General features: G+C 28.3%; 6 protein-coding genes across 6 annotated transcripts in view; 4 read left to right on the top strand and 2 right to left on the bottom strand.

Annotated features, from left to right (window-relative positions):
- The window catches only part of Phum_PHUM476990 (uncharacterized protein), a gene marked incomplete at both ends in the record, with an annotated part of 1,201 nt that extends 686 nt beyond the window's left edge, over positions 1-515 (bottom strand). The window contains one exon of the mRNA XM_002430360.1: positions 30-515. Coding sequence (XP_002430405.1) covers positions 30-515 — 486 coding nt within the window. The remainder of the gene's footprint in view (positions 1-29) is intronic.
- Positions 516-1,569: 1,054 nt separating this feature from the next.
- On the top strand, positions 1,570-3,438 carry Phum_PHUM476980 (tetratricopeptide repeat protein, putative; the record flags this gene model as incomplete). The annotated part of the gene is made up of 7 exons (XM_002430359.1): positions 1,570-1,650; positions 1,827-2,057; positions 2,143-2,394; positions 2,506-2,631; positions 2,709-2,863; positions 2,959-3,082; positions 3,193-3,438. The coding sequence occupies 7 exons, from the start codon at positions 1,570-1,572 to the stop codon at positions 3,436-3,438; spliced, it is 1,215 nt and encodes a 404-aa protein (XP_002430404.1).
- A 670-nt stretch (positions 3,439-4,108) lies between these two features.
- Phum_PHUM476970 (Aquaporin-9, putative) lies at positions 4,109-5,446 on the top strand (the record flags this gene model as incomplete). Its single annotated transcript, XM_002430358.1, has 7 exons — positions 4,109-4,195; positions 4,267-4,393; positions 4,480-4,617; positions 4,690-4,799; positions 4,874-5,088; positions 5,160-5,317; positions 5,406-5,446. 7 exons carry the CDS (start codon positions 4,109-4,111, stop codon positions 5,444-5,446), a joined length of 876 nt encoding a protein of 291 aa, XP_002430403.1.
- Positions 5,447-5,569: 123 nt separating this feature from the next.
- Positions 5,570-13,971, bottom strand: Phum_PHUM476960 (uncharacterized protein; the record flags this gene model as incomplete). The annotated part of the gene is made up of 9 exons (XM_002430357.1): positions 5,570-6,261; positions 6,364-6,396; positions 7,949-8,260; positions 8,338-8,601; positions 9,984-13,502; positions 13,577-13,664; positions 13,712-13,728; positions 13,792-13,813; positions 13,948-13,971. The coding sequence occupies 9 exons, from the start codon at positions 13,969-13,971 to the stop codon at positions 5,570-5,572; spliced, it is 4,971 nt and encodes a 1,656-aa protein (XP_002430402.1).
- Positions 13,972-16,817: 2,846 nt separating this feature from the next.
- Phum_PHUM476950 (uncharacterized protein) lies at positions 16,818-17,395 on the top strand (the record flags this gene model as incomplete). Its single annotated transcript, XM_002430356.1, has 2 exons — positions 16,818-16,971; positions 17,049-17,395. The coding sequence occupies 2 exons, from the start codon at positions 16,818-16,820 to the stop codon at positions 17,393-17,395; spliced, it is 501 nt and encodes a 166-aa protein (XP_002430401.1).
- A 792-nt stretch (positions 17,396-18,187) lies between these two features.
- Phum_PHUM476940 (mitochondrial 50S ribosomal protein L24, putative) lies at positions 18,188-19,370 on the top strand (the record flags this gene model as incomplete). The annotated part of the gene is made up of 5 exons (XM_002430355.1): positions 18,188-18,292; positions 18,381-18,563; positions 18,656-18,858; positions 19,008-19,144; positions 19,234-19,370. 5 exons carry the CDS (start codon positions 18,188-18,190, stop codon positions 19,368-19,370), a joined length of 765 nt encoding a protein of 254 aa, XP_002430400.1.
- Between the last annotated feature and the right edge of the window lie 2,928 nt (positions 19,371-22,298).

The raw sequence follows: 22,298 nt of genomic DNA, 5'->3' as shown, positions 1-22,298 counted from the left end.
GAATCGACAGCATCACATGTACTACATACGGCATCTCTGTATGTTTCCAAACATTCGACAGTCAAAGCAGAGATCGAATGTAACAAACCTGCAAGGTTTTCTGTTAAAGAATCGACAGCTGTCGCTATTCTTCTAGCATCTGCTTCCAACTCGTTTAATACTGTAGGATCTAAAGGTGGTAAATTAGGTTCTAGCGTTTGCCTATATAGACAAGATGAAGGACTTTTTATGCTTCCTTCCCCTGATCCTAAAGAACTTTCAACTTTAGATATAGGACTAGATAATTTTATTTTATTTTCTAAATCTTCTGAAAAAAACATAACCATATCTCCATCACGTTCCACCGTTCCATCTTTATGTAAAAATTCAAGAATTTTTGGATCACTTTGAAGATCTAAATTTTTAGGCCTGCTGCTACTCGTGTTCGATGTTTTTTGAAATGGAACGGTAAAAATATCAGTATCTTTAATAGATTCATTGGAACCAACGGATATTTCGGAGTAAGATTGAGTCATTTCTTGAATTTGTAGTGAATCTTCCACATCTGGTTTTCCGACAGCAGAATCTTCTGCTAATAAAACATTAAATTAAAATTTTATGATAAGTACGTTAACAAGTATTGAAAAAAGTTGTCGAAAAACTTGCATTTATATTTTAATAATAATAATGAAATTAATTTTATTTTTTAAATTAATAATAAACCAACCTTCATTAGACTCCATAATTTTAATTAATTTATTTTTTACTAAACTATTAATTTAAAAAAAAAAAAAAATGTTAAAAAAATAATCAATACTAATACGTTTAATTTAATATTTTTTAAAGAATGTCGTGGCAGCAAATGGTAATTAGAATTTTACCTGATAAGAAAAAGCAACTTAACCTTACGTCAGGTAAAATAAACACTGCTAAAAATGTCAAGTTTTTTTATAGAATTTTTGCTTTTATGAAATTATTTGATTTTAAAAAATTATTAAAAACGAAATGTCTCATAATACTGATATTAGCAAATATTTTAGTAAATCAAAAAATGATAAATTCGAAGAGTTTTTTGATCAAATTCCAAATTCTGAATCAAACAATTCACTAGGAACAGAAGTTACAGATAAAACAGTTAAAAATATGACAGTAAATGATGAAGATGAACCAATGGTTTGTAAATTGTTTCAAAGTATAGATACTACAGCTAAAAGTAATGAATCTAATTCTAGCAATTTTTTTGATGTTTTATCAGAAACAACAGGTTTGCTATTCTTATAAATTGTTACACTTATTTATTTTTAAGAAAAATCACAAGGTTTTGATTTTCATTTTAGGTGGCAATGTACTTTCTTTAAATTCTGGTAATTCAAAATTATTGTCTAGTGAAAATGTTTTAGATTCTGTAAGTTTTTCACAATATTACTTTTTTAACAGTTCAAAAGATGTATATGGAAATTGTATTAATGAAATATTTTGTAGCTTACAAATCTGGAAGAAAGTTTCAGCAATTCTGGACACATAAGTGAAGCTGAAAGAAGCAGGGATGCTTGGATTCCTCCTGAGCAAACTCGAAAAATTTTGATTGAAATGGTTACTTCTCCTCCTGGGTCATATGTTCCTAAGAGAGAAAATTTAACTATGCCTGGAGTGATTTTGGAAGAAGATATGGTAATCAAATTATATTTGTTAAAATAACAATTTTGTTATTTATGTTAGATTTTTGAAAATTATTTAACTTATAGAGATGCAAAACTTTCTTTTTTTGCAATACTACATTGTGTTTCTTTCTATTTCCGATTTAAAAGTCACACATTTTTCAATTAATTTTAATATTTTTGTTACAGAAAGATCCTGTTTATGAAGCAGTTCATTATTATTTAGGTCCAAATGAAGCTGCTAAAAGAAAAGTACTGTCTGCTGCTGAAGTAACACAAGATGACAGAGGGATAAGGGAACTCATACAAGCCGGTTGCTACACATCTGCTGTAAATTTAACAAAACAATTGCTTACAATTTATGGTCAAGGAGCTGGTAGAGCTGGACATCTTAGTAAACACACAGTACATAGCATACAAGTAAATCACAACATTTGCTTAAGTAATTTTATCAATCGCTGTAAAAAAAAAAAAAGCATTAAACAAATTTATAATTGTTTTTTAGTTATGGTTTACTAGACTATCACTTTTAGTAAAACTTCGTTCATTTACTGTCGCACAAAAGGAATCAGAGCCATTTGGAGATTTAGAAAAGCCTGACATGTTTTTTCAATTTTATCCTGAATTATATGGAGGTAGATCTGGGTCAATGGTACCTTTTAGTCTGCGCTTACTTGTCGCACAACTTCCTGCTCATGTTAAAAAGCATCAATTAGCATTATCAAAATTGAGTGCAATTTTATCTACAGTTCGAAAGGTGATTCAATGAAGTTTGTTTTTCCTGTAATGAAATTAAATTATTTGTTTTGAAAGTTGACTAGATTGTATTTTTAAATAAATTTTTCAGATGTTGGCAAATTTAAAAAAGGACTTACTCGAAGATGGAACTCCTTGCGAATTAAATCCTGCTGACAGAGAAGTTTCTATTAAATTTTGGTCAGGAAGAGAATCTCGAGTGTTGCATTCTATTGTGAACACAGCTTTGTTGGACAAAGTATGAATTCTTCAGTCTCCACATATTTACTTTCGTTAAACAAAAACTTTTAAATTGAAAATTATTATTTTTGACAGGACTACACGTTAGCTATCGAAGTCATGCAAGAACTTATAGCTAAAGAACAAGATGTGAATGCTATAAAATCCTTACAGTCTGCATTAGGTAGAATTTTTCTTCAGTTGGGTGATGTTAAATCAGCTGAAAAACTCTTCGCTTCTGCACACCTCGGGTACTCCTGAAAAAAAAAAAAAAAGAAAAAAATTAATGTAATTGATGTTCAAAAATAATTTTACTCTTGTTTTTACATTTTACTTTCGTTTACAGGTTAGATAAACCCAAACTAAGAGATCTGATAGATTCTGGATTATTTTTATTGACTCAAAACGATTTTGAAAAAGCTTATGTAATGTTTGAAAAAGCTTACCAATTGGATCCTCACAGTATTACCGTAAGTTACGTTCATACAGTCACGTGACTTTAATTTAAACTTTTTTTTCCAAAAAAACGTTACGTACCTTGAAATCCGTTTTCCATCAGGCGATTATTATCTCGTTACAGGCTGTCAACAACATGTCGGTTTGCCAGTTGTACTCTGGAAAATTAAAGGAAGCCATTCTTTTGCTGGAAGAAGCTCTGCAAAAATATCCGACTCTGGCGATACACGAAAGTTTACTTTTAAATTTGTGCACGTTATACGAATTGCAAAGTACATTTTGGTCACAGCCCAAATTGAAATTATTGTCTTTGGTCAATCAGTACAAAGGCGATGGTTTCAATATAGGCTGTTTGAAATTGCAAATGTGATAATTATTGAAAGTCATGATGATGATGATGATGATGATGATAATAATAATAATCAATGCTTACAAAAAAAAGTATTTATCATAATCAAACTGAAAATGTTAAAAATGTTTTCTTAGTTTAAATTATGAGATTGCATTTAATAGATTACAAACAAAAAAAAAAAAAAAACAAAATAAAATTATTTATTTTTTATTTGATATAAAAGTTATTAATTAATTGTTATAAATAAAATCAATTTATTGTAAAAAAAAAAAAGGAAAGTTTTTACGTCATTACATCTTGAATAACACTTGGGAAAAAATTTTTCTTATTAATTAATTACCATTAATTATTATTATTATTATTATTATTACGGTTAAATTATCGTAAATCATTAACGAAGGTATTATGAGATTAAGAAAATTTTAATTTAACAAAAAAAAAATTTCAAATTTTTTTTTTTTTTTGGAATTGATTACTTTGTCATTGAAAATTTAAAAAAAAAAAAAAAAAAAAAAAGAAGCAAATTATTCAATGGTGTTAATAATTGTTTGAGTAAATAATTATTATTATTGTCACATGTTCTATTATTGGTTATTTAATGAAAAACACGGTATTAATAAATAGTAAAGCGTTATTTAAAAAAAAAAAAGAAACATTTAACAAAGTGAAGCGGGAATAAAAAAACAAGATGGTGACGTTTGGTAATTCTTATAAATCAATTAAAAACGTAGCCAGAGAATTTTTAGCCGAATTTATTGGAACGTTTCTTTTAGTCGTAAGATTTTTTTTTTTTAATATAAAATAAATAAATTTTAAAAATTAATTTTCAAACGAGTTATATTTTAGTTTATGGGAAATAGTGCCGTTGCTCAAACAACTCTAACGGATGGTACCGGAGGAAATAACATAACAATATATTTTGGATACGGTTTCGGTTTATTTTTGGGAGTGTCTGTCGCAGGAGGAATTTCAGGTTTTTTACACACAACACAACTATCATCATCATCATCATTATTATTATTATTAAAAAGAATGCATTTTTAATTCGTTTATTTTTAGGTGGACATTTAAATCCGGCTGTTTCCGTTGCGGCGGCAATTGTAAAAAAATTTAAATGGCGTAAAATACCACATTATATTCTTGCACAATATTTGGGAGCTTTTCTCGGTGCCTGCATAACTTATTTATTATACATTGGTAAGAGTAATTAATTACTTTAATATCCTTATCATAATTCTTATCATTAATTAAAGTATCGATTTTTTCCAGATTCGTTTAAAGCTTTTCATTCGGATTATGGAATAAATAAAACCACGGCTGGAATTTTCGCGACTTATCCAAAAAATGATTTATCCGTTATTGGATCCTTTATCGATCAGGTTTATTCGATTTAATCGAAGTTTAGGTTTTAAAAGAAAAGAAATAAAGTTAAAATTAATCAATACGTTATTAGATTTTAGGATCCATGATACTTGTTCTCGGTATAAACGCCATCACGGATCCATTTAATAAAATTCCATCGTATTTGGTACCAATTTACGTATCATTAACGTTAATTAGCATCGCATGTTCTTTGGGAATAAATCAAGGTTTTGCCATTAACCCAGCTCGTGATTTATCACCGAGATTTTTTACTTACATAACCGATTGGGGATCGGATGTATTCGAGTAATTAATTACCAATCAATCGATCAATCGATTCACAAAAGGAAATTAATTGATTGATTTTATTTTTTCAGTTCTTCCAGTTATTGGTACGTGACAATTATAGGTTCACACGTTGGTGCTATTTTAGGAGCTGTGATTTATATGTTAATTGTTGAAAAAATGAGATTGATACGGGAAAATCCGACGGAAATGATACAATCAAATGTTACGATAATAAAAAATAAACCCTGTGAGCATTATTAAATAAATAAATAAATAAATAAATAATTTATTAATTAATTAAATAAATAAATAAGTTATTCATTTTTTTTTTGTAGGTGATACTAATAAAGCAGACGATTATTTTTATCGTTTTTAAAGGCTTAAAATATATATGTGTAATTAAAAATATTGATATTTTGCGTTAAATAATAATAATAATAATTAATTTTTTTTTTTGATTACATAAATAATTATTTTATGTTAATTAATAAATCGATACTTATTCCTTATCCGTAGCTTTATGTGTACCTACTTGTTGAGTTTTATTTTTTTTATCATCTTCGAAAACTTCATCGTAGGTTTCCATTTCCGCGGACGATGATGAGGATTCACAATCGACATCTTCGATTTCCATTATCGTAGCAGCATCCTCAGGTTTGAAATGTTGAATTCCATCGGCTCCCATTTTAAAACAATCGAAATGTAAAACTAATACAGGTGCGGATATGATACGGGTTTCAAAATCAACGCACATGAATAAATTGTAACCGGAAGTTTGAATGTTGTAAAATTTCACGCATAGGTTAACAAGTGCAGAAAATGGAAGTGGTAGGGGTGCTGGAACACATGCAGGGGGTGGATTTTTTCCAGAAATTTTATGACTGAATAGCGAATTGTTATTCATTTTCAATTCGACACCGAGTGATAATTCTTTTGCCTCGTAAGCCATATTCAAACAAAATTCTCGTTTGAAACCGACGAAGGAAACATTAACACCAGCACAACATGAACATTTTAAATCTTGACAAGAACATGGTGTCGGACCAAATCCGATTCTTAATAATCTTTTTAACAATTTAAGATTTTCTACTTTCGAACTATTACTATCAATGGCGTCGATTGTTTTATTCGTATTTACATTATAATATATTTTCCATTCCGGTTGTATTGAAAATTTTCTTTTTTTTTCTTCTGTATTATATAAAAAAAAAAAAAAAAACATTTTCATATACATTTAAATAATAATAATAATAATAATTTTTTTTTATTAATTATAAAAAAGATTATACGTACCTAAAGTTGAAGAAACCGTCGCTATTAAAATACCTAAAAAAAATAAAATACACAAAAATGATGTTGTTGATGATGACATCTTTAGTCTATCTTTTCCCGATTTCAACTGCGGCAAGTTGTTTTGTTTAAAAATATAAATAATATTAATAATAATAAAAAGTCAAATAAAATTTTTTTATTTTAACTCGGGTCGTTAAACCATTTCTCTAATAAATGGAATAAAAAAAAAAAAAAAAAAAAAAAAAAAAAAAAAAACTCGTTTTTGAAGTTGAAGAAAGGTATATATGGTAAAAGGTAACCGTTTTATGTCAATCTATTCTTTTTTTTTTTTTTTTATTCAATTGATATTTGTGTGTTATATATCGATTAATCATTTATTCCCCCCCTTCCCCACCTCCCCCCTTATTATGTGACAGATGATGATGATGATGATGACTTTTATTTTTACGCATGTTTGTCTGTAACAAACAAAAATTTTATTATCAGGTCTCGACGAATACAAATTAATTAATTATTATTATATATATTATTTTAAATGATAATAATAATAATACTTATTTCATTGAAAGAATATCGATATATCGTTGTTGTTTTTCTTTTCCTTCGATTTTAAAATTAAATCGTGAAAAAAAAAAAATGGCAATAACAAATTTATTACAAATTTTTCCTTTAAACCGTGTAAAATACAAAAAGAAAATTTTTTTTTATTCCTGCCCCCCCACATTTTTCCTTTTTTTTTTTTCATTTTTGTATTGATTTATTATTTTTCTGTTGTAAAATTTTTATTTCTATTTAAAATGTAATTAAAAATTAATTTTTATGTTCGGTTAAATAAAAAACAAAACAAAAACACGTTTTCCCAATTGTTTTTTTTAAAAACTTTTTTAATTACTTTTTGGTTCGTTAAAAATTAAAAGTTTTCTGATATTTTTTTTTTTATTACGAAAAAATAACTTACGTAAGCATAACAATAAATAAATTAATAAATAAATATTTAATGTTTAAAAAAAAAAAAAAAATTAATTGGTTTTCTATGAATATTCGATTGGTTAAATACAATAAAATGCTTTTAAAAAATAATAATGATTAATTGTTAACGTTAAACGTTATTTTCCGTCGTAGAATTAGAGGAAACTTTAGTGGCGGTGGTGGCAGCAGTGGTAGCAGCATTGGCGGTGGCAGCATTGGCGGTGGCAGCATTGGTGGTGGCAGCATTGGCGGTGGCAGCATTGGCGGTGGCAGCATTGGTGGCGGCAGCATTGTGTGCGGTGGCAGCATTGGCGGGTGGCAGCATTGGTGGCGGCAGCATTGTGTGCGGCGGCATTGGTGGCAGCAGTGGTGGCAGCATTGTGTGCGGCAGCAGCGATGGTGGCTGCATTGGTGGTGGCAGCATTGTGTGCGGCAGCAGCGATGGTGGCTGCATTGGTGGTGGCAGCATTGTGTGCGGCAGCAGCGATGGTGGCTGCATTGGTGGTGGCAGCATTGTGTGCGGCAGCATTGGTGGCAACATTGATGGCGGCAGCAGTAGTGGTGGCAGCCGTGGTGGTGGTGGTAGTAGTAGGTTTTTTAACAGGTTTCGGAGTACTCGTCTTGTTTTTATTTGGTTTATTCGTTTGATTTTCAATTAGCTCATCGTAATCTTCAATATTGTCAACTTCTTGATCAATTGGATGCGGTAATCCTCCGCCATCTTCAGCGGAAACCAAAGCAACACCGTTCAAACCGAGTCTTAAACAATCTAAATTAAATGAGAAAACAGTTCTCTTGTTCCATTCCGTTTCCAACGTTGCACACGCATGAATGTTTCTATTTATTATGTAAACGTTTGTAAATTTAACGCAAAATTTTATGTTTGTAAATCTTGGAACGGTCAAACACAAAGGCGGTGGATTTTTTCCTGTCGATAATAAATACAATCGTTGGATCATACCTGAAATTTTCTTTTTTTTTTATAACAACAACAATTTCACTTACCTGAAACTCTGTTGCTTAATAAAACGATATCGTTGAAAGACATTTTGACACCAATTGCAAGATCTTCAGGTTCGTACGTCATGTTTATACAGAGATGCTGTCGTATGTTTATGTTAAAATTTTGCATTATTATTCCTGTACAACACCCGCACTCACCCTCCAAACACTGACAGGGCATTTTAACTTCGCGAAGTTGTGTTACATTATTTCCCTTAAATATTTCTAATTTTTTATTATGCGATTCCCTTAGTTCCTGTCGCGTACCTGAAATTATTATTATTATTTGCTTCTGTACATATCTCAGCATCATTAAAAAAAATGTTTTAAAATGTAATGAGAATAAATTTATCTAGGTCATTTTTTGATAACTTACCGGTACTCGAATATTCCGTTGATGACGACGACGACGACGACGATAATGATGATGATGATGCAAATTTTCCACCGTTAACTACAATTAATAAAAAAAAATTTAAAAAAAACCACATTGTTTTTTGTTTATTAAAAATAATAATAACAACAACGAATTGTTCAGAAGGATGATGTACATATACTGATCGAAATGAAAATAATAATAATAATAATAATTTTTTCCCTACCGAAAAAGAAAGTAGATTTTTTTTTTTTTTAATTAAAGTAAATAGAAATCATTTACGACATTAAAAAAAAACATGTTCCTATGAATAAAAAAAAAAAAATTTAAATATTAATTTAAAACGTTAAATAACAGAAGAGAAAATCTCTTGTAAAAAAAAAAAAAAAAAAAAATAATAATAATAATAATAATAATAATAATCAATCAAACGGAAGTTAAGCATTATATTTATATATATAGAAATCGTTTTTTTTTTCGAAAACGATTCGATTAATCTGTCTGACCTAAAAATTATTATTATTATTATCATTATTATTATTATTATTAAATTAAAATTTTTTTCCCTGCGACGTCATTATGTTTACGTATACGTTAAAACAAATTCGATCAATCATTTTCGGGAATACAAAATTTAAATGAAGAAGGAAGAACGACAGGAAGATAAAAAATGTCGCAATAACAACAAAAACAACAAGAAAATTGATTATAAAAATAATAAATTTTTATTTTTTTAAATAAAAAACTTATGGAAGACATTTTTTTTTTTATTTTTAAAGAGAGAAACCCCCCCCGCCCCCCGAAACCAAAAAAAACGGATCCGAGCCAATAACGGATAAATTTAAAAAAAAAAAAGTCTGTAATGTGGAATTTCGTAAAAAAAAAAAAACCGTTATAATAAATATTTATTAATTTTTAGTAGTAGTAGTAGTTGTAGTGGTAGTAGTGGTAGTAGAATATGTCATAGGTTAATACTAAAAAATTGGGCACTAGATAAATAATAAAAATTGAGCAAAAAAAAATTAATTAATTAATTAATTAAACGTTTTTTTTTTTTTTTTTTTTTTTTGTAAAAAATGTCGGAAATGATGAGTTATAATTATTATTAAAGATTTTTTAATAAAAGCACTCGTTTATAAAAATAAATTACTAATAGTCTTAAAAATATACAAATAAATAATAATAATAATTATTTTAATTACAATTAATAAATAAAATCAAAAACCTAATAATAACCTATCCAGGTTCATCCTTCTGTGCGTTCTACTTGTACTTATGAGTTTATCATCATTATCTGGAGGTTTTATGTATTTTTTAGGTTGTATGAGATATTCACTTAATTTTAATAATTTTGGAGTGTTTAGGGTTTTTATTGGTTTCTTCTTCCCCCCCGAAGACGACGAAGACAGACGTAGTAAGGATGGTGGTGGCGATGGCGATGGCGATGGCGATGGTGATGGTGGTGGCGATTTAAAATTTTTCTTTCCTTTAATTTTACGACCGTTGAAATCATTTTCTTCATCTTCGGAATCTTCAATATCTAAATCATCTTGATCTTCACCCAAATCTTCACCTTCTTCGTATTTATCGCTTAGGGATGCTATAAGGGTGTGTTTAACATTTTTTTCATCAGATTCTTCTTCGCTGCTGGTATCCTCGTCTTCGGCATCGTTCGATTGTTCTTCGCTTGTTTGTTTGTTCGGATTTTCCTCTTGGATTTGAGTTTTTGTTATTTGATTGTAGGGTATTGTTGCATCGTTAACGACAAATTCTTCGTCGGGTTCGTTGTATATTATGTATTTTTGTTCCGTCGGTACCTGATAAACGGTTATTCTGTTGTGCGTAGGTTTTTCCAAAGGAGTTTTAAATGTAAATGTGTTTTCCGGTTGATAAAGAAAAACTTTTTCCGTGTTAACCTCCTCCGATGTTATTTTTTCATCGTTTACCATAGTCGTGGAAGAATCTTCTTTGAAATCAGTTGGTGTAAATACTTCTTCCGTCGTTTGGAGGGTTGGTTTTTTATATACCATGCTTTGAGTCACCTGAAGAGTGTTTGGTACTTTCATTATTATCGTTTGCACTTTGTCTTCCGTTGTCGGATTTTTAATTTTCAACATTTGAGTTCCGGTTTCGATAGAATTTTGTGTGACTACTGGAGTCGTTGGAAATCTTGTTAAAATTGTTTGTGCGACCGATTGAGTAATTGGTTTTTTGGAAATTGTTGTTTGTGGTAATGTAGGAGTTACCGGCTTTCTTGTGACGTAACTCTGAGTTTCCGGTTTTGGTGATTCAGTGTTTAGCGTGATTCTTTCGGTGACGGGTTTTTTAATTAGGGTAGTTTGTGTTACTTTCACATTGTTAGAGGGATGTTTATTTTTCTTTTTATTTTTATTATTTTCTTTTTCGTCGTCGCTATCTTCCGAGCCTAAAATGTTTAAAATACTTTCATCAGTGTCGCTATCATCATCATCATCATCATCATCATCATCGTCATCGTCGTCGTCATCGTCGTCATCTTCATCTTCATCTTCGTCTTCCTTATTTGCATTTTGTTTATTCGCTTCTGTTGCGGTTGGCTTTTTTGTTTTCACGACGCCAGGTTTTTTATTTTTCTTTTTTACGGGAGCTTCGCCTAAAATTTGTGCAACTTCATCATCGTCGTCGTCCTCCTCATCTTCATCACTTTCATTTTCATTATCGCTTTCTTCGTCTTCTCCTTGTTCGTTACTTTCTTCGTCTTTGTCATCATCTTCTTCATCGGAATCCGGTTTCTCATTGTGTTTATTTGAAGTTTTTTTATTATTTAACGAAGTGTTAACTAATTTATTATTATTATTATTTTCTTCTCCGCTATCATCCGCATCCTCACCTGATTCGTTTTCATCTTTATCACTCCCTAATATTCCGGTTAAGTAGTCATCATCTTCGTCATCATCTTCTTCATCTTCTTCTTGTTTTTTGGGTGGTTGTTTTTTTACTTTATTAGATCCGACTTTATTTTTATGTTTGTTTTTCATTGTCGTGGAAACCATTTCTTGAGTACTTGAATTTTCATTTACGTCATCATCATTATCGAAGTTTACTTTATCATTATTTTCATCGTCATTTTTATCGTTGGTGGTTTCTTTGTCGTTCGTATCTGTTACTTTCGTATCGGGTTGAGCAAAAAATACAACTTTATTTTGATTGTTGATTGCTTGCGTGACCATGTCGGATGTTTGCTCGCTGACCATAACATTTTGTGGTAAATTATTTTTAATTTTAGTTACATCTTTTGGATAAGATGTGACAAATGAAGTCGGAACCACTTTGACAAAATTCATTTGTTCGGCATTACTTGATAGTTTGTGATTTGAAGTTTGCGGTGTGACTTTTTCATACTGTTGAGTTACCATTTCTTCGGAAGAATCCTTTAAGTTGTCCATAGCTAAAGAACTAGAAGAAATCAAACCAGATGTGACGCTTTGTTGTGCAATTGCAGCAACAGCTTCGATTTTCGTCAAATCTGTTTGAGGTATCTTGATGTAATTTTTTATTGTGTTTTTTTCGGGGGGCAACGTGAAAGTTACGGGTGGCTCTGTCGTCATCATCGACGGTTTCATTAATTTTTCAGTTGTCGTTTTTTCTTGATTTTTTTCGAATGTTTCCTTAGTGATGATGGACACGGATGAGTGAGAGACTGAAGAAGGCATTGAAGTAGTCTCGGGAGGAGTCGCCATAGTTGTAGTGGTAGTAGTACTTGTTACAATATTTGTAATTTTTGGAATCATGGTGGAAGTTGTTGCGACCGTTGATGGACGTTGAACTGTATTTACTGGTTTCCTTACTAAAACAATTTTATTTTTATTTCCGGTTGACGAAGTGATTTTAGTTATAGTTTGAGACGGACTTGCTGATACTGAATTTTGAGAATTTCCAATTTTTACTTTCGTCGGCGCTTTTGTAACTTTTATCAAAGGCTTTTGCGTTGCCGTGATTGGTCTTCTTCTCACTGGTAAAACGGGTGCTCTTGTCGTAGTCGAAGTTTTAACTAGAACTGGTTGCTGTTGATTATTTTTTATTTTTTTCCTCTTGACTTTATTACTGCTGCTGCTACTACTTCCGTCGCCGAAAAACGAACCTAGTAAATCTTCTCCCAAAACGCTAAAACCAGAGTAATCCCCTGAATCTGAATCCACTTCATTTTCTTCTTTTGAAGCACCGTCATCATCATCGTCATCATCGTCATCGTCATCGTCGTCAAAGCTGATTAAGTCATCATCATCATCGTCGTCATCATCGTAATCATCATCGTCATCATCGTCATCGTCGGGATCTTTTTTGTCAGTTTCAGCAGGAATCGGAGGCGCCGACTCCAAGTTAACTCCTTTCGGTCCAAATTTAAAGCATGACACTCTTAACGCAGCCTCGATATCATCAAGCGCTCTCAATTCAAGTCCTAAACAAGCTTTAAAGTCTTCTCCCGTTCTAGACACACCATAAACTCGTCCGCAAAATTGTGATATACCTCCGGGTAAAGACATACAAATAGGTTTAGGAGCTTTTCCACTTATCGTCGTATTGGTAAGGACTCTGTCTCCGAACGACAGCGTTACCAACATCGTGTCTTTTTGAGCGTACATGATCGAAGCACATCCTGGTCCTTTAACAGGTACGACCGGCAATGAAAAATCTCTGCAGCAATTACACATTTTATTTGTGCATGCGCAATATCTATTGGGTGGCCCTTGCCGAAGGACGGCTGTAGTTTTTTTATTGTCTTTGGCTACATATTTGGTTGTTATTTTCGAATCTGAAACATTTTTTATCAAACAATTAATAATCTACCAACCCTAAAAAAAAAAAAAAAATTTTAATTATTCTTACCAATATTTCTTGCAGCAGCAAAGGCCAAAAAAAGAAAGACTAGAAGTAATTTGAATACGACCGATAGCCGCATTCTTTCCCCGGGCCCCTAAAAAATAAAAAATATATTTATATTTATATATATATTAAAAAAACAGGTTCTCGTTTAATACCTTTGAGTAAAAAAAAAAAAAAAAAAAAAAAAAAACTTTTTTCTATTTATTCTAGAAATTCACGAACCAACCAATCAACGACTAACTAAAATTATAACTAAAAACTTATTAATTATTATAATTTTTTAAATAACAGTTTTTTTTTATTATAGTTATTAAAAAAAAAAAAATTTAATTATACGAACAGTCTACTTTTCTTTTAACGTTTTTTCAATATACAAAACCGGAAGTTTCGTTATCCATGTTAAGAGATTTAGAGCGGATCCTCATTTCACCTTATACGACATCACTTATTGAAAAAAACTTTCAAATCATATTTTTTTAAAAATATTCTTACTCTTACATATAATAATATATTAATAATTAATTAAATTTAAATAATAATAATAATAATAATGTAAAAAATGGAGAGAAAAAGAAAATCCGTTGTTGTTCGACCGTGACCTTAAAAGATATCCGCCAATATTTGACCTTATTACCGGTAAAAATTAATTTTTTTTTATTATTTTAAATTTATTAATTATTATTATTATTATTATTACTACGAGTTATTAAAATTTTTTATTAAAGGTTCTAAGGTTTAATAAGTTTTTTTTTTTTTTAAATAAAATTATACGGGCGTTAAAAAATAAATAAATAAACTCACCTGCTTCTTTCTGATTATAAAAAAATTATAAGTAACGATCAATTGATAAGTCTCATCGAGAGTGTTGCGTACATACAAACGCACAAAACAACAACAACAACAACAACCACAAAAAAAAAAAAAATTTCACTTAAACTGACTAACGTGAAAGTATCTATCCTCCAGGAGGATGATGAAGTGAGTTGTATAAAAAAACTAACAAGACTGACTTGGATTGTCGAATACAACAACATGGATACAAACTTTACATGGGTAAAGTCGGTCATCGGGTCCACGACGGTTTCTTTATAGCCGACTTATTGTTTTTTTTATTTTACTATCAATTTCAAACGAATAATAATAATACTAAAACGCACTCACGCACTCACTCACTCACACACGCACGTTACCGCTCCCATTGAAATTTTTTTTTTTTGGATCATCAATTATTAATTAAATTAAAACTAATTAATTTTTTTTAATAATAATAATTTAAATTTTCCAGATTTAATACGATTCCTTATCATTATTATCATCATCATCATCATAACCGTTAATTATTATTATTATTATTATTAAGAGAGAAAAAACCTCGTTTTAATTTAAAAGTTCTTTGAACTGGAGAAATTTTCACTTGTAAAAAAATTTAATTGATATCTGACTCACACACATACGCACACGCACGCATACACGCAGGTAAAAGAAAGTTATTATTATTAATAATTTTTTTAAATAAATATTTTAATAATGACGTCACTATGATTATTATAATAAATAAATATTTTTTTACGTGCGTTAAAATCGAAGACATTTTACTTAACCGGAACGCGGTTCGTATCGCGTTTCCATTTAAAAAAAAAAAAAAACCGTTATTTTTAAAAAATCGAATGAACCATCTTTTTTTTTTTTTTTTAAAAATAAATATATTTATTAAAAATACTCGTTATTTATTTATTTATAAATAATAATTCGTTTTTTTGTTTGTTTGTTTAAACAATCATTTTAATTAAACAACAAAAAAATTTCCCAGACATAAAAACCCTCGGAAAAATGGTGAAAAATTATTATTATTATTAATAAAAAATTAACCGCTATTTTCTCTACTAACAGGTAAACACACTTCCAAAACCGCTTTCCCTTTCTCTCTCTCTCTTAAAACGAGGCTAAAAATCGTGTATTAAAAAAAAAAATTTAGAACAAGTTAAAAATTTCTTTTGTCGGAAACTATAATTACTCATATTTTTTTAAATTAACCGAAACTTTTTCGAAAAAAACAATTATTATTATTATTATTATTTATTTCGATTTCTCGCGATTTTTTTTTTTTTTTCATAAGTTTCCGTTCTGTTTATGTCGTTGATAAAAAATTTTTTACAAAAAAAATAATTTTAAATAATAAACTGACATTAGTTTTTTTTCTCGAAGGGGTGGGGCGGTGGAAAAGGGGGTGGGGTAAAGGGTGGGAAGAGGTTGAGGGGTGGGGAAAAAGGGGAGGAGCACGAACAGTTCAAAGAACATAATATTGACATAGTCTCTCTCCGATCCATTAAAAAAAAAAAAAAAAAAAAAATTAATGAGAAAATTATTTTTTTCTTTGTAGTTGGTAAGAGAAAGTTTAGGTTTGTTAAAGTTCCGCCCACGCCCGGAAGTAGGTGACATCCTGACCTGGTTTAACATTGGATTTTTCATCGGCTTTCCAGTGGCGTATTTGGATGTTGACCCTATAAAACAATAAATTTCTTATATTAAAACATGATCGATACAAATCAATAAATTTTTTAAACTGTAAAAAAAAAAAAAAAATTATTAAACCATAAACAAAATCCCTGATTTTTAAAAAAATGGGGATAGTCGTTAGGGTATCTATGTAATTTTTCCACTAAGATACGGTCCTGTTTCATCATTAAATTTTTCAAACAAATATAATGAAATTAAGATCATTTTTATCTTTTACATTCTCTTTCTTACGTGTAATTTCCACGGAGTAATGATTTCACGGTTACTAACTGCAATTTAGGTACGTGCGTGTGTGCGTGTGCGTGTATGTGTACGTACACGGTGTGTGTATAAACTACATTGTAAAAACCCAGAAAGTAGGAATAAATCAAGTGATTCATTTCATTTAAGTGACATCAACGGACTCTCAAACTCGTTTGATTTTATTTTTTTGTTGTTGTTGCTGGAAATTGTAGTAATAAGAACAAACAGGGAGTAGAGCATTTGAAGTGTAGACACGTCTCGGATTTTTTATGAACTTTATATATATATTTATTATTAAACTATGTCTTTTAAATATTATTTATTTTTAGTGACGTGTGCCATTGCAGTGGGTACTGCATCCGGCAGCATTTTTGGAGGTGAGTTATATTATATTTCCCCTGTGTGTGCATACATATTGTGATTGGGATTTGTGTAAGAAATTTTTTTTTTTTTTTTTTAAACAGATATATTTAAATGGGATTTGATGAGCGCATTCACCGATGGCGATGATGACAATGAACCATCAAAAAGAGAAGAAGAAGAATCATCAATTCAAAGTTCTTGCGATTGTTATGGAATGAAATGTGATTGTTGTGTAGATTTTAATATATCAAATGTAATCGATTTAGGAGGACCAGGTAAATTGATTGATTGATTATTTTAAAATTTTTCCCATTGTTTCACACGTTAATTTGTTTTTTTTTTTTTTTTTAAGGTTGTGTCAATATAAAATATCTATCCAAAGAAGAAGGAGTTTTGTTAAATGTTTCTTATGGTGATAGCGTTTTACATAGTCAAACGGTAACGAATAAAACTAAAAAAGGTACATGTATGCCTTTGTTGAGTTATTTTGCTGAAATATGTGCTAGATTTTCGGATTTGAAAGAAAGTGGTGATGGTATGGTCGGTTGTTTGAATTTTGAACCAACTTTTTTGGGTGAAGTGACTGCTCAGTATCCTGTTGGGTGTTTTAACATGGGGCCAAATGGTATGACTGTTGATAAAACCATTGGTAACCTTACAGACACTGATGAAACATCTAAAGAAGAAGAAACGACGTGAGTAATACATTTAGAAGAACAACAACAACCTTTTGAAAAAGGTTAAAACTTAAAAAATATACATTTGATAATTTTTTTTTTTTTTTGATTTTCAGAACGCAGAGTTCTGAAGAAGATGAACAATCATTTATTGAAGCAGTTAATCAATCAGCACAAGAAGGACTTGAATTTATTTCAAATCTTTTAGGTATTGATATTAATCGTAAAAAAATTAATAAAAACTCAACGGACACAACTACAGAAAAAATAATGAGAGATAATAAAGGTGTAAAGATTGATAAAAATCAAAACAGTATTATTAAAAATTAAATTATGTATAGTTAATTTAAATAATTTTAATTAGGTTAATGTTTTGTTATTTAATATTTATTATTATTATTTATTTTTTGTAATTATTTTAGCTTAATTAATTTTTATTTATAACTAATTATGTCATCATTAAATTTTTTTGTTCCATTGAAAATTCAATAAATTGAACTGCTTAAACTTTTTTTTTATTTTTGTCCTTAAATAAATGTTAATTTTGAAAAAAAATCAATTTCAATAAATTAATAAACTAATATTATAAATAATAAAACTATTTTAACATAAATAAAATTTAAATTATAAATAATAAAACAATGTTTTACTCATATTTAAAAAAAGCTCACTTTAAATAAAAAAAAAAAGTGGCAGAAGACAAACGTGCGTAAACGTAGTAAATAACCTAAAATCAACTGTACGGTAAAGTTAAGTTATGATTTCATTGTGATTTTATTTATTTTATTAATTATTAATAATATTCTTTTAAAATATGAGAATACCAGGTTTGAACGCATGGAGAAATGCAAAAGTTGCCGAATTAACTAAAAAACATTCTAATTTACCAGAAAGATATATCAAGAAAACATTAGAAGAAGTAAAATTTTTAGTTTTTTTTTTTTTTTTGTTTGTTAATACTTATTTATTTATTTTACATGTTTTAAATAAGTAATTTTAATTTTCAGATTCAATATAAACCTCCTAAACTACCCAATTATAGACAAATATACATAAAAAGAATTAAAAATAATTTTACTATTCATGAACCATGGTCAATGGAATTTCAGACTGCAAATATTGAGAATGCTAAATTTAAAAAAGTATGGATTGAGCCTATTAAAGAATGGAGTGTATTCAGAGGTGACAGAGTAAGAAAAATATTTTCATTAAAAGATTTTCAAATATTGTTAATATATCATTATAAGATAGTAATAAGTATCGTAATGTTTGTTTATTTTAGGTTGAAGTATTAGTTGGTAAAGATAAAGGAAAACAGGGAATAGTTTGTGAAATAATACAGGAAAGGAATTGGGTTTTAGTCGAAGGTCTTAACACATACCTTAAATTAGTTGGAAAAACAAAAAATTTTCCTGGTATGCTTGTCAAAGCTGAAGCTCCTCTTTTAGTTACATCAGAAATTGCATTAGTCGATCCGAATGATTTGTAAGTAATAACGATTAATTGCATTTCGAATGTTTTTAGTAGAAAACTTATTCATTTTTTATACATAAGTTTTTTGAAATTTTTAAAAAGATTTTAATTAAAGTTCCAAAAGAGGTTAAAAAAATTCAAAAAGTTTTTTGTATTTATAGAAAACCTACAAAAATTTTATGGAGGTACGATGAAAAAGGAGAGAAAGTTAGAGTATCGGAAAGAACAGGTAGAATTATTCCGATGCCACTTTTAGAAGAGGAAACCTATGATTACAAAACGAAACAAACTTACCAAGGTAAATTATACATTTTTTGTTTTTTTTGTTTATTATCATTCTAATAACAATGACTGTGACAAACTTAAATGTTTAAAATTACATTTCAGAGAAAAAAAAGGACACAACAGCTAAAGAAGTAACCAAAATAACTTTTGTACCGACTCTACAAACTTTCGAAATGAGTTTAATGGAAGAATATAACATAGAAGAAAATAGAATTCCAAAAAAAGTTTATTGGTATTAATAGAATAGTAAAAAAAAAAAATAATAAACTGTTTTATTTATTTGTAAAAATGCTTAAGGAATAAACAAGAAAATTTTAAAAGGATTTTTTTCTTTTTTTTAAATAATTTTTGCAAAAAGTTATTATGTAGATTTAAAATTTTGTTTTTTTTTCCAAAAATTAACGTTAATTATTTATCCTTGTCTAAAATGTAAATAATTTAAAAAAATAAACCGACACTAACTAAACATTTTGATTTTATAATTGTGAGTTTATCAAATTGATTTATTTGAACGTACGACGTAAATCATTATTGCAAATTTTTAATTAACCCAAAATGTAAAAACGTTGTTCAATGACGTCATTTATATTCGATCATTAAATACGATATCAACAATAAATTGTTGTCAGTAAAGAATAGAAGAAAAAAGTTCTCGAGAAGAAAATTAATTAATAAAATTAAAATAAAATTATTATTATTATTATTAAAATATCTATTGTTATTATTATTATTATCATTTAATTTTTATTTCGTTAATGTACGATAAATGATATCGATAGAATATTAAAATTTTTTTTTTTTTTTATTTACCTGTGGGAAATTATCGGTTAAATTAACGAACAAAATTTTTATTTTTTTTTTTTATAGATAATAGTTTTGAAAATTTATTAAAAAGGAAATCAAAGGAAATTATTATTATTATTATTATTATTAGTAATAAATTATATCTAGAAGAGAAAAGTAATTTTCATATACATAATTTTTATTATTTATTTATTTATTTTTTTAATTAAAACTTTCTTACCATCTATTTATTTCATTCCACTTATTTATTTTTAAATATATATAAACACAACAGTTTTAATTATTATTATTATTATTATTATATAATTTCGTAACATTATTATTATTATTATTATCAATTTATTTAAATAAAATATTATTAATATAATTTTTTTTTTTGTTTTTTTGTTCTTATGCGGCTATAAAACGTTTTACACAAGTTTTAAATTACTTTTCGTACAAAAAGTCTTTTTATTATTATTATTATTATTGTTATTATTATTTTAAATAACAGAAAAAATAAAATTTTATTCTTTATTATTATTATTATTAAACTATGGTTTGTTAAGTAATAATAATTATTATATAAAAAAAAAATTTTTGTAAATTTTTACTTGAAAGTTTTTCGTTTTTTTTCAGTTTTTTAAACGCGAAACTTTTTTTAAAAAATTTAATTTATGGAAGTAAGGAAGGAAAAAAAAATTAATTTCGTTTTACGTCATTCAAAAACCTTTAACCCTCCCCCTCCCCCTTCCCTTATCCCTACCCTCACACCATCCCCTTGTCTTATCATTATCATTTAAATAAATTTCTTTTTATCAACAAAAAAAATAAAAAAATGTAACGTTTTTTTCGTAAAATTTGTATGTAATAATAATAATAATAAATCGATCGATAAATTATCGATCGATCCATAAATAAATAATAATAATAATATTTAACGTTTCATTGAAAAAAATTCCCCCCCCCCCATAATTTAAATTAAATATTAATTTTTATTTTAAAACAATTCAAATGATTTTATTTGTTTTTTTATTATTATTATTAAAAAAAAGTGGGTGAATGCGCGTGTTTCCATGCGTTCTCGTGTGTGTGTGAGTGAGATAAAAAATGAAAAAAAACCATCGTTGTTTAATCAATTAATTATAGGAGAGAGTGAGAGAGAGAGAGACGAACCGAAGAGTATGAAGCAACGTATTTTGAAAAATCTGAAACAAAAATTAATTATTATTATTATTATTTAAAGAACATTCGCGAAAAAAAAAATTTTAAAAATTTCGCGGTAAAAATTTTTAAATAAATAAACAATAAGAGAGAGAGAGAGAGAGAAAGGGAAAAACTTCAAAGTAAACTTTTGACACGTTTGTTTTTGTTTTGTTTTTTTCTCTCTCTCTCACATTTGGGGGTTCTCGTCATTCGTCATAGTTCCCTTATTTAAAATTTTGTGTTTGTGTTTGGTGTTTGTGTTTGTTTTGTTTTGTTTCGCTTTTTTTTTTTTTTTTATTTAGTTTGTTTTTAACTTTTAAAAAAAAATATTAATTTTTTTTTTTTTTTTTTTTTTTTAAACTGTTTAAAAATTATACGTTTGAAACATCAGAATGAATGAATGGACGACGACATCAAATGAATTTTATTCTTTGACAACAGATCATCATCATCAACAACAACAACAACAACATCAACAACAACAACAACAACAACAAACATCGGTTATTTATCGGTTCGTATATTGTTATTTAAACGTCATCTTATCAATCTCTTATCAATATTTTTGATATTAATAATTTACTAAAAAGAAAATTGTTTGTTTGTTTGTTTGTCTTAACAGTCAATATTGGGAAGACAATTGGTATCAACAGGGAAGAACAAATTTAAATCTAAAAAATAATACGATGAATTGTAAAACCAAAGATTGCCCAAGACAATCAAGTGCCGTTGAACAATTTTATGTAAATGAAGATATTGGAATTCCTCCTAATCCATATTCTAAAAAGAAAAAATTTGGGATTTCGGATCCGAGATTTAAAAGGTTTTCCCGCCCCCTTTTTCCCTCCCCTTCCCCCTTACCCTCCCCTTTCCCCCCATTTTTTTTATTCAAGTTTAATAATACCGATATTTATTGTGGGGTTTAACTTTTTATTTATTTTTTTAATTGTTTTTTAATCGTTTTAATATTAATCTCTTTTCCTCACCCCCCTCCTCACCTCCTCACCCTCATCTTTTCTTCTTCTTACAGAGTTTTAAATTCAGAAGTAAGAAATAATTACAATTCTGATATGAAAGTAAAAAAATCATCAAACGTAAATTTATTTACAAATAATTACGATAAATGTAATTTAAACAAAGGAATTGGAAACAACAACAACAAAATATTAGCAGAAGAA

This window comes from Pediculus humanus, genomic scaffold, assembly GCF_000006295.1.
Source record: "Pediculus humanus corporis 1103172108254 genomic scaffold, whole genome shotgun sequence".
NCBI lineage: Eukaryota > Metazoa > Arthropoda > Insecta > Psocodea > Pediculidae > Pediculus > Pediculus humanus.
Note: the sequence above shows the minus strand (reverse complement) of the source record. Positions and strands in the feature narration are given on the sequence as shown.